A 12,928-nucleotide genomic window follows, 5' to 3' on the forward strand; every position below is an offset into this window, starting at 1 on the left:
ACCTCCCCACTCTGCACAAGGCACACACACCTTCTCACACTGCATGTGACACACACACACATCTCCTAACACTGCATGTGAAACATAAACCTCCTCACACTTTACGTGATACCCATACACACCTCCTCAGGCTATACGTGACACACAGACACACATTCTAACACTGCATGTGACACACACATACCTCCTAACACTGCATGTGAAACACACACCTTCTCACACTGCACATGACACACACCACATCACGCTGCATGTGACACACACACACCTCCTCACACTGCATGTGACACCCATACACATATACGTGACACACACACCTTCTCACACTGCACATGACACACACTATCGCCTCACGTTGCATGTGACACATACACAAACATTACACATGACACAAAACATGAAATTCCACTCACCTCTGAAGCAGAATTTGTCTGGGTTCACAGTGATTTCTGGTATCATGGAAAGGTCGGACTGATTCCCACTCTGGACAAACATACTGTGAGGCCGGTTCCTCTTCACAGCAAAATGATTTTTAACCTCAAGATATGAGCTGAGCAGAACACTTGCAGCCCCACAGGAGCAGTGATGGCCGAAGTACTCCTGTGCCACAGACAGGAAAAACGCTGTTAGATCTCTCAGCCTCCTGACAGATGTCTTAGCCACAAAGGAGGCCAGTATTTGTCAGAAGCTCAGTACAGACAGCAAACAGAACTCACAGAACATCTAACAAACACACAATGCAGTATCCACATATGAATTATTTATTTATCAAGCAGTCCATGACAAAAGTATAGATACATCCAGGTCTTACACCGGTCACATGATAAAATCTAGCTAAGGCAGATCTGACCTAGTGGTTCAGTTTCAGTGATTGCAACGGGTCACTTAATAACATCCACCCCTTACAATTGGGCGATATGATACCAATGTAGGGGGCTTGCAGAGGGTAGTGGGGAAATCATATCGGAGGGATTATGTCTCAGGGAAGGTTAATTGAGAAGTAAGTGAGGAATATAAAAGGATTGTTCCTGTTTTGGGAGGTGTCAGAGATGGGAAAGCTGTGGATAAGCTGTGATAGTGGAGAGCATTGTGCAGGGTCAGCGAATTGGTTGCTGGCGGGAGGGGGGGTGCAGTAGGGCAGAAGACATTCAGGCTTTGTTGATGGGAGGAGGGGGGGATCATGTTCATGGCCGAGTTATTATTTAGGTGCAGTAGGGCAGAAGACAGTGAGGCTTTGTTGATGGGAGGAGGGGGGGATCATGCTCAGGGCCGAGTTATTATTTAGGTGCAGTAGGGCAGAAGACAGTCAGGCTTTGTTGATGGGGGAGGGGGGAATCATGTTCAGGGCCGAGTTATTATTTAGGTGCAGTAGGGCAGAAGACATTCAGGCTTTGTTGATGTGAGGGGTGGATCATGCTCAGGGCCGAGATATTATTTAGGTGCAGTAGGGCAGAAGACAGTCAGGCTTTGTTGATGGGGGGTATTACGCTCATGGCCGAGTTATTATTTAGGTGCAGTAGGGCAGAAGACAGTCAGGCTTTGTTGATGGGGGGGGATTATGCTCAGGGCCGAGTTATTATTTAGGTGCAGTAGGGCAGAAGACAGTCAGGCTTTGTTGATGGGGGGGGGGGGATCATGCTCAGGGCCGAGTTATTATTTAGGTGCAGTAGGGCAGAAGACAGTCAGGCTTTGTTAATGGGGGAGGGGGGATCATGCTCAGGGCAGAGTTATTATTTAGGTGCAGTAGGGCAGAAGACAGTAAGGCTTTATTGATGGGGGGGATTATGCTCAGGGCCGAGATATTATTTAGGTGCAGTAGGGCAGAAGACAGTCAGGCTTTGTTGATGGGGGGTATTACGCTCATGGCCGAGTTATTATTTAGGTGCAGTAGGGCAGAAGACAGTCAGGCTTTGTTGATGGGGGGGGATTATGCTCAGGGCGGAGTTATTATTTAGGTACAGTAGGGCAGAAGACAGTCAGGCTTTGTTGATGGGGGGGGGATCATGCTCAGGGCCGAGTTATTATTTAGGTGCAGTAGGGCAGAAGACAGTCAGGCTTTCTTAATGGGGGAGGGGGGGAATTATGCTCAGGGCAGAGTTAATATTTAGGTGCAGTAGGGCAGAAGAGAGTCAGGCTTTGTTGATGAGGAGGGGGGGATCATGCTCAGGGCCGAGTTATTATTTAGGTGCAGTAGGGCAGAAGACAGTCAGGCTTTGTTGATGGGAGGGGGGGATTTTGCTCAGGGGCGAGTTATTATTTAGGTGCATTAGGGCAGAAGACAGTCAGGTTTTGTTGATGGGGGGATCATGCTCAGGGCCAAGTTATTATTTAGGTGCAGTAGGGCAGAAGACAGTCAGGCTTTGTTGATGGGGGAGGGAGAGGATCATGCTCAGGGCCGAGTTATTATTTAGGTGCAGTAGGGCAGAAGACATTCAGGCTTTGTTGATGGGAGGGGGGGATCATGCTCATGGCCGAGTTATTATTTAGGTGCAGTAGGGCAGAAGACAGTCTGGCTTTGTTGATGGAGGGGGGATTATGCTCATGGCCGAGTTATTATTTAGGTGCAGTAGGGCAGAAGACAGTCAGGCTTTGTTGATGGGGGGGGATTATGCTCAGGGCCGAGTTATTATTTAGGTGCAGTAGGGCAGAAGACAGGCTTCGTTGATGGGGGAGGGGGGATCATGCTCAGGGCCGAGTTATTATTTAGGTGCAGTAGGGCAGAAGACAGTCAGGCTTCGTTGATGGGGGAGGGGGGGATCATGCTCAGGGCCGAGTTATTATTTAGGTGCAGTAGGGCAGAAGATATTCAGGCTTTGTTGAAGGGAGGGGGGGGGGATCATGCTCATGGCCAAGTTATTATTTAGGTGCAGTAGGGCAGAAGACAGTCAGGCTTTGTTGATGGGGGAGGGAGAGGATCATGCTCAGGGCCGAGTTATTATTTAGGTGCAGTAGGGCAGAAGACATTCAGGCTTTGTTGATGGGAGGGGGGGATCATGCTCATGGCCGAGTTATTATTTAGGTGCAGTAGGGCAGAAGACAGTCTGGCTTTGTTGATGGAGGGGGGATTATGCTCATGGCCGAGTTATTATTTAGGTGCAGTAGGGCAGAAGACAGTCAGGCTTTGTTGATGGGGGGGGATTATGCTCAGGGCCGAGTTATTATTTAGGTGCAGTAGGGCAGAAGACAGGCTTCGTTGATGGGGGAGGGGGGATCATGCTCAGGGCCGAGTTATTATTTAGGTGCAGTAGGGCAGAAGACAGTCAGGCTTCGTTGATGGGGGAGGGGGGGTCATGCTCAGGGCCGAGTTATTATTTAGGTGCAGTAGGGCAGAAGATATTCAGGCTTTGTTGAAGGGAGGGGGGGGGATCATGCTCATGGCCGAGTTATTATTTAGGTGCAGTAGGGTAGAAGACAGTCAGGCTTTGTTGATGGGAGGGGGGATCATGCTCAGGGCCGAGTTATTATTTAGGTGCAGTAGGGCAGAAGACAGTCAGGCTTTGATGATGGGAGTGGGGGGGGGATCATGCTCAGGGCCGAGTTATTATTTAGGTGCAGTAGGGCAGAAGACAGTCAGGCTTTGTAGATGGGAGGGGGGATCATGCTCAGGGCTGAGTTATTATTTAGGTGCAGTAGGGCAGAAGACAGTCAGGCTTTGTTGATGAGAGGGGAGGATCATGCTCAGGGACGAGTTATTATTTAGGTGCAGTAGGGCAGAAGACAGTCAGGCTTTGTAGATGGGAGGGGGGGATCATGCTCAGGGCCGAGTTATTATTTAGGTGCAGTAGGGCAGAAGACAGTCAGGCTTTGTTGATGTGGGGGGGGATCATGCTCAGGGCCGAGTTATTATTTAGGTGCAGTAGGGCAGAAGACAATCAGGCTTTGTTGATGTGAGGGGTGGATCATGCTCATGGCCGAGTTATTATTAGGTGCAGTAGGGCAGAAGACAGTCAGGCTTTGTTGATGGGAGGGGGGGATTATGTTCAGGGCCGAGTTATTATTTAGGTGCAGTAGGGCAGAAGACAGTCAGGCTTTGTTGATTGGGGGGGGGGGGGGATTATGCTCAGGGCCGAGTTATTATTTAGGTGCAGCAGGGCAGAAGACAGTCAGGCTTTGTAGATGGGAGGCGGGGGGATTATCTTCAGGGCCGAGTAATTATTTAGGGGCAGTAGGGCAGAAGACAGTCAGGCTTTGTTGATGGGGGGGGGATCATGCTCAGGGCCGAGTAATTATTTAGGTGCAGTAGGGCAAAAGACAGTCAGGCTTTGTTGATGGGAGAGGGGGGATCATGCTCAGGGCCGAGTTATTATTAAGGTGCAGTAGGGCAGAAGACAGTCAGGCTTTGTTGATGTGGGGAGGGTCATGCTTGATCTGGGAGGGGGGGGATCATGATCAGGACCGAGTTATTATTTAGGTGCAGTAGGTCAGAAGACAGTCAGGCTTTGTTGATTGGGGGGGGATCATGCTCAGGGCCGAGTTATTATTTAGGTGCAGCAGGGCAGAAGACAGTCAGGCTTTGTAGATGGGAGGCGGGGGGATTATGTTCAGGGCAGAAGACAGTAGGGCAGGGCCGAGTTATTATTTAGGTGCAGTAGGTCAGAAGACAGTCAGGCTTTGTTCATGGGGGGGGGGATCATGTTCAGGGCCGAGTAATTATTTAGGTGCAGTAGGGCAAAAGACATTCAGGCTTTGTTGATGGGAGAGGGGGGATCATGCTCAGGGCCGAGTTATTATTAAGGTGCAGTAGGGCAGAAGACAGTCAGGCTTTGTTGATGGGAGGGGGGATCATGCTCAGGGCCTAGTTATTATTTAGGTGCAGTAGGGCAGAAGACAGTCAGGCTTTGTTGATGGGAGGGGGGGATCATGCTCAGGGCCGAGTTATTATTTAGGTGCAGTAGCGCAGAAGACAGTCAGGCTTTATTGAGGTGAGGGAGGGGGATTCATGCTCTGGGCCAAGTTATTATTTAGGTGCAGTAGGGCAGAAGACATTCAGGCTTTGTTGATGGGGGAGGGGGGCGATCATGCTCATGACGGAGTTATTATTTAGCTGCAGTAGGGCAGAAGACATTCAGGCTTTGTTGATGGGGGATCATGCTCAGGGCCAAGTTATTATTTAGGTGCAGAAGACAGTCAGGCTTTGTTGATTTTGAGGGGGGGATCATGCTCAGGGTTGAGTTATTATTTAGGTGCAGTAGGGCAGAAGACAGTCAGGCTTTGTTGATGGGAGGGGGGGGATAATGCTCAGGGCCAAGTTATTATTTAGGTGCAGTAGGACAGAAGACAGTCAGGCTTTGTTGATGAGAGGGGGGGATCATGCTCAGGGCCGAGTTATTATTTAGATGCAGTAGGGCAGAAGACAGTCAGGCTTTGTTGATGAGAGGGGGGGATCATGCTCAGGGCCGAGTTATTATTTAGATGCAGTAGGGCAGAAGACAGTCAGGCTTTGTTGATGGGGGGCAGTTTGGGTTGATTACAGTGGGTGGTTATCTCAGCACAGACTATATTTTTTTTTAGTTTTGGGCTATTAGTGCAGAACAGCTGTTTCTAGGCTTCACTTTCAATAAGATGCTTGTGTTGGCTTTGTGACCAGCCACATATGATAATATATTGTTGTTATTATGTTACTGAGGCAGCCATAAGACAGCTGTTGCCCTTACCTGAGCAGTTGCTGTATTGTGGCCCTTATGCTATCAGTAGCAGTCTGCATAAGATCTGGGCCTTTCTGAATGTCAGTCAGACGTGGGTCTAACAAGATCCAGAGGTGTTAGAGGAAACTCCTGTTAGATCAAGGTCACTTGTGCATAGTCTATAGGAAGCAGCTGGAATGTAGGGCCTGCTACTGGACATCTTACCCTATCACAGCTGAACATAGCTGACATTCCTGAGCTAAGCTCCCTCTGCAGGAATTCAGCACCTTTGGCTCCTGGTTCTCTGCATTCCCTCTACTCTATGTTAGGAGAATTTGCAGGTAATTAGCTGAGAGGCTGTGTATTTGAGTCACATTAATGACAGACTCTTGGGCATGTTTGTATGAAGAATTCCTGGGGATTCCTCAGGATTTACCCCCCTTGTCACCTTGTGCTAAGTAACTACAAGTTATATGAGGGAATAAACACAAAACCTCTGACAGCCGCTAGCACAGAGGGCAGCGCTGTAACATTAAGTATACAGTTATGGAGCAAAATAATCTGAAGACATTTACATAATGGTAGAGAGCCCCTGTCCTTGAGGCACTATAAGCTGTAAATTATAAAATGATTAACAGGACGAGTGGACTTGTGAGATCGCATTCTACAGGAAGAACATCAGGGAGCTGAGGGAGAGGGAAAACATGAGTAGCAGAGACATCTTAAAGTAAGTTGTATGCATCCCGGAACAGAGGCTATCACCTAGATTACGAGTTTTGCGTTAGAGGCTGTGCGGTGCTAACGAGCAGTTTATGCTCACCGCTCACTTACAGACATCGCTGGTATTACAAGTTTTTACAAACCAGACAAGAAGTAAGCGTTAAGCAAAATTTTGCTCCTTACCGCACTCTAATACCAGCGTTGCTTACGTTAGCGGTGAGCTGGTGTAACGTGCTCGTGCACGATTTCCCGATAGGAATCAACGGGGAGAGCCAGCTGAAAAAAAGTCTTAAAGGACCAGTCAACACTGTAGATTTGCATAATCAACAAATGCAAGATAACAAGACAATGCAATAACACTTAGTCTGAACTTCAAATGAGTAGTAGATTTTTTTTCTGACCATTTTAAAAGTTGTCTTTTTCCACTCCCCCTGTACCATGTGACAGCCATCAGCCAATCACAAATGCATACACGTACCATGTGACAGCAATCAGCCATTCACAAATGCATACACACTTATTCTTGCACATGCTCAGTAGGAGCTGGTGACTCAAAAAGTTTAAATATAAAAAGACTGTGCACATTTTGTTAATGGAAGTAAATTGGAAAGTTGTTTAAAATTGCATGCTCTATCTGAATAATGAAAGTTTAATTTTGATTGAGTGTCCCTTTAACACCTGCAAAAAAGCACCGTAAAACTTAGTAACGCAGCCCCATTGATTCCTATGGGGAAATACATTTTATGCCTACACCTAATACCCTAACATGAACCACGAGTCTAAACACCTCATATCTTACACTTATTAACCCCTAATCTGCTGCTCCGGACACCGCCGCCACCTACATTATAATTATGAACCCCTAATCTGCCGCCCCCAACATCGCAGCCACTATAATAAACATATTAACCCCTAACCTGCCGCCCCCAAATGTCGCTGCAACCTACCTACACTTATTAACCCCTAATCTGCCACCCCCAACGTCGCCGACACTATAATAAAGTTATTAACCCCTAAACCTAAGTCTAACCCTAACCCCCACTAACTTAAATATAATTTAAATAAATCTAAATAAAATTACTATCATTAACTACATTATTCCTATTTAAAACTAAATACCTGTAAAATAAACCCTAAGCTAGGTACAATATAACTATTAGTTACATTGTAACTAGCTAAGGGTTTATTTTTATTTTACAGGCAAGTTTGTATTTATTTTAACTAGGTACAATAGTTATTAAATAGTTACTAACTATTTAATAACTACCTAGCTAAAATAAAGACAAATTTACCTGTAAAATAAAACCTAACCTAAGTTACAATTACATCTAACACTACACTATAATTAAATTAATTCCTTAAATTAAATACAATTATATACAATTAAATAAAATTAGCTAAAGTACAACCCCCCCCACTAAATTACAGAAAATAATAAACAAATTACATGATTTTTAAACTAATTACACCTAATCTAATCCCCCTAACAAAATAAAAAAGCCCCCCAAAATAAGAAAAAGCCCTACCCTACACTAAATTACAAATAGCCCTTAAAAGAGCCTTTTGCGGGGCATTGCCCCAAAGTAATCAGCTCTTTTACCTGTAAAAAAAATTACAAATCCCCCCCCAACATTAAAACCCACCACCCACACAACCAACCCTACTCTAAAACCCACCCAATACCCCCTTAAAAAAACCTAACACTAACCCCTTGAAGATCACCTTACCGGGAGACATCTTCATCCAATTGGGCAGAAGTGGTCCTCCAGACGGGCAGATCCCGGTTTTACGTCACCCTCCTTCCTCACCTTTCTACTGCCGAGTATTTGAATTGACCGGGTGCTTGGTACATGGGGCTGTGGGCTTATCCAGCCGCGAACGGTGCATTGACTCTTCTGTGTGATGTTTGCCAGCACCTATCCCTCCGCTTCCCAGGTCTCACCACCACCTTGACTCCGGATAGGTCCGTCAGCCAGACCTTAGCTGCCACTGGTCGGGAGGCTTGTCATTGTCTCAAAAAACGATCCTGTAACAGGTTCTGACTACAGCTCTATTTTAACTAACTGTTATCTAAGTATTCCTCTAGGAATTGGAGGAATGTCCCTTGATGTTTTTGAACTTTTAATCTTTGTACACATATGTATTAATATCCGACTGTAATATTAAAAACCTTGGTTTTAAACATATAAAATCTGTGTTAGTACATTCATTAATACTGCAGCTGAAACTACGGTTACATTAGCAGTGGAATTCTTTAACCCCTTATTACCGGTGGCAAGTTCCATAGTTGGGATATCATCTCTAAAGGATCCTGAAACCACTGGGCCATTTAAGAGATACTAGAGGACTTCAGACCAAGGAGTCAACAAGGAGTTAACCTCTACTAACATAGTGCTGATTAAATACCTCATATTGGATGAGGTAAAACCAAGTGAGTGCAGACTTTTCTTCTCTTTTTCCATGTGTACATATATAAAAACCATATTACACTAGGAGTGCCTCTGTGCGCCTGTCTATACCTTTTCATATCCTTATATACATATATATTTATGAACTTTCTAACCGTCTTTGTGATACCTCATAGTGATTGAGGTCACGTTTTGTAAGTAGATACTCTGTATGTAAAATAAATTACGTTTTATCACAGAGTTACGCTATGTCACTTTCTTTATCATTTTACTATATCCTGTAAAACGAACCGGAGGAGAGGATATTCACTGATCCTAAAGAAACCCTCATCATACTCCAACAGAGCCCGAATCGGACAGATACCGGACAAAGACTCCCCGGGAGGATCAATACACAGGATTGTCAAGCTGAGCCATACACTTACTTCATACGATTGAGGTTACCTCCTGTAAGTAGGATAGAAGCCCATTAAGGGATACGCTAACACCTAAACTGCAGCAATTTAATTTTGTCTGCTGCTTTTTCACCCCGGACTTTGCCTCTAAATTTTACCATGTATAGTTGCTTATGACTGTCTCTATAAATATTTACAGGTGCCGTTAAATGGCTTTTTGCATTTTAAACCACGTTTGTTTTTACATGAGTGTATAAATACCATTTTATCTGTTATATGTAACATAAGTGAGGATAGTTTTGATACATTGTTTGATACATTTGTCACAATATCCTTGCACTACTATTGCTACAAAGTGATATTTCCAAATTAACAGCTACATAGAGAACATTTAGTACCTCTTTATTTTCCATGAAAACTCGTGCATAATTTTTATATGGGTATAGCGCAGTGAAGTGTTTAACTCTTTTTTTCATATTACATATATATATATATATATATATATGTATTCATATATTTTTTTTTATTGCTGCCCAATGCTGCACGAGTTGCCCCCTGCGCTGCATGAGATGTTTGTGTGTACCTTAATTAAAAAACATAATTTATGTAAGAATTTACCTGATAAATTCATTTCTTTCATATTGGCAAGAGTCCATGAGCTAGTGACGTATGGGATATACCATCCTACCAGGAGGGGCAAAGTTTCCCAAACCTCAAAATGCCTATAAATACACCCCTCACCACACCCACAATTCAGTTTAACGAATAGCCAAGAAGTGGGGTGATAAAGAAAGGACCAAAAGCATAAACAAAGGAATTGGAATAATTGTGCATTATACAAAAAAATCATAACCACCATAAAAAGGGTGGGTCTCATGGACTCTTGCTAATATGAAAGAAATGAATTTATCAGGTAAATTCTCACATAAATTATGTTTGTCTTTCATGTAATTGGCAAGAGTCCATGAGCTAGTGACGTATGGGATAGCAATACCCAAGATGTGGAACTCCACGCAAGAGTCACTAGAGAGGGAGGGATAAATAAAGACAGCCAATTCCGCTGAAAAAATAATCCACAACCCAAATCATAAGTTTTAATCTTATAATGGAAAAGAAAAAAATTGAAATTATAAGCAGAAGAATCAAACTGAAACAGCTGCCTGAAGAACTTTTCTACCAAAAACTGCTTCTGAAGAAGAAAAAACATCAAAATGGTAGAATTTAGTAAAAGTATGCAAAGAAGACCAAGTGTATGCTTTGCAAATCTGATCAACTGAAGCTTCATTCTTAAAAGCCCAGGAAGTGGAAACTGACCTAGTAGAATAAGCCGTAATCCTCTGAGGCGGGGATTTACCCGACTCCACATAAGCATGATGAATCAAAAGCTTTAACCAAGATGCCAAAGAAATGGCAGAAGCATTCTGACCTTTCCTAGAACCAGAAAAGATAACAAATAGACTAGAAGTCTTCCTGAAATCTTTAGCAGCTTCAACATAATATTTCAAAGCTCTCACCACATCCAAAGAATGTAAAGATCTTTCCAAAGAATTCTTAGGATGGGGACACAAAGAAGGGACAACAATTTCCCTACTAATGTTGTTGGAATTCACAAATTTAGGTAAGAATTTAAATGAAGTCTGCAAAACTGCCTTATCCTGATGAAAAATCAGAAAAGGAGACTCACAAGAAAGAGCAGATAATTCAGAAACTCTTCTAGCAGAAGAGATGTCCAAAAGAAACAACACTTTCCAAGAAAGCAATTTAATGTCCAAAGAATGCATAGGCTCAAACGGAGGAGCCTGTAATGCCTTCAAAACCAAATTAAGACTCCAAGGAGGAGAGATTGATTTAATGACAGGCTTGATACGAACCAAAGCCTGTACAAAACAATGAATATCAGGGAGTTTAGCAATTCTTCTGTGGAATAAAACAGACAGGTACCTGGGAAGTTTCTTGTTTAGATGAGATGCCATCAGATCTATTTCTAGAAGCCCTCACATCTGAACAATTTGAAAAAACATATCTGGGTGAAGAGACCACTCTCCCGGATGTAAAGCTTGATGACAGAGATAATCCGCTTCCCAATTGTCTATACCTGGGATATGGACCGCAGAAATTAGACAGGAGCTGGATTCTGCCCAAACAAATATCCGGGATATTTCTTTCATAGCTTGAGGACTGTGAGTCCCACCCTGATGATTGACATACGCCACAGTTGTGACATTGTCTGTCTGAAAACAAATAAACGGCTCTCTCTTCAATAGAGGCCACAATTGAAGAGCTCTGAGAATCGCACGGAGTTCCAAAGTATTGATTGGTAATCTCGCCTCTTGAGATTTCCAAACCCCTTGTGCTGTCAGAGATCCCCAGACAGCTCCCCAACCTGAAAGACTTGCATCTGTTGTGATCACAGTCCAGGTTGGACGAACAAAAGAGGCCCCTTGAACTATACGATGGTGATCTAACCACCAAGTCAGAGATAGTCGAACATTGGGATTTAAGGATATTAATTGTGATATCCTTGTATAATCCCTGCACCATTGGTTCAGCATACAAAGCTGAAGTGGTCTCATGTGAAAACGAGCAAAGGGGATCGCGTCCGATGCTGCAGTCATGAGACCTAAAACCTCCATGCACATAGCTACTGAAGGGAATGATTGAGACTGAAGGTTCCGACAAGCTGCAACCAATTTCAAATGTCTCTTGTCTGTTAGAGACAAAGTCATGGATACTGAATCTATTTGGAAACCTAAAAAGGTTACCCTTGTCTGAGGAATCAAAGAACTCTTTGGTAAATAGATCCTCCAACCATGTCTTTGAAGAAACAACACTAGCTGATTCGTGTGAGATTCTACAGAACGTAAAGACTGAGCAAGGACCAAGATATCGTCCAAATAAGGAAACACCACAATACCCCGCTCTCTGATTACAGAGAGTAGGGCACCGAGAACCTTTGAAAAGATCCTTGGAGCTGTCGCTAGGCCAAAAGGAAGAGCAACAAATTGGTAATGCTTGTCTAGAAAAGAGAATCTCAGGAACTGATAGTGATCTGGATGAATCGGAATATGAAGATATGCATCCTGTAAGTCTATTGTGGACATATAATGCCCTTGCTGAACAAAAGGCAGAATAGTCCTTATAGTCACCATTTTGAATGTTGGTACTCTTACATAACGATTCAAGACCTTTAGATCCAGAACTGGTCTGAATGAATTTTCTTCTTTGGGACAATGAACAGATTTGAATAAAACCCCAGACCCTGTTCCTGAAAAGGAACTGGCACGATTACCCCAGATAACTCCAGGTCTGAAACACACTTCAGGAAAGCCTGTGCTTTCTCTGGGTTCACTGGAATGCATGAGAGAAAAAAACTTCTCACAGGCGGTCTTACTCTGAAACCTATTCTGTACCCCTGAGAGACAATGTTCTGAATCCAATGATTTTGGACTGAATTTATCCAAACATCCATGAAAAATTTTAATCTGCCCCCTACCAGCTGAGCTGGAATGAGGGCCGCACCTTCATGCGGACTTGGGGGCTGGTTTAGATTTCTTAAATGGCTTGGATTTATTCCAGATTGAGGAAGGTTTCCAATTGGAGACAGATTCCTTAGGGGAAGGACTAGGTTTCTGTTCCTTATTCTGTCGAAAGGAACGAAAACGGTTAGAAGCTTTAAATTTACCTTTAGATTTTTTATCCTGAGGCAAAAAAGCTCTCTTCCCCCCAGTAACAGTTGAAATTATAGAATCCAACTGAGAACCCAATAATTTATTACCTTGTA

At 43.8% G+C, this 12,928-nt stretch overlaps 1 protein-coding gene across 1 annotated transcript in view; it reads right to left on the reverse strand.

The window, feature by feature from the left end:
* Positions 1 to 12,928, reverse strand: part of LOC128639742 (uncharacterized) — a 272,419-nt gene that overhangs the window by 150,956 nt on the left and 108,535 nt on the right. The window contains exon 4 of the mRNA XM_053691861.1: positions 414 to 600. Within this exon, the coding sequence (XP_053547836.1) occupies positions 414 to 600 (187 nt within the window). The remainder of the gene's footprint in view (positions 1 to 413; positions 601 to 12,928) is intronic.

This window comes from Bombina bombina, chromosome 9, assembly GCF_027579735.1.
Source record: "Bombina bombina isolate aBomBom1 chromosome 9, aBomBom1.pri, whole genome shotgun sequence".
In the NCBI taxonomy this organism is placed as follows: Eukaryota; Metazoa; Chordata; class Amphibia; order Anura; family Bombinatoridae; genus Bombina; species Bombina bombina.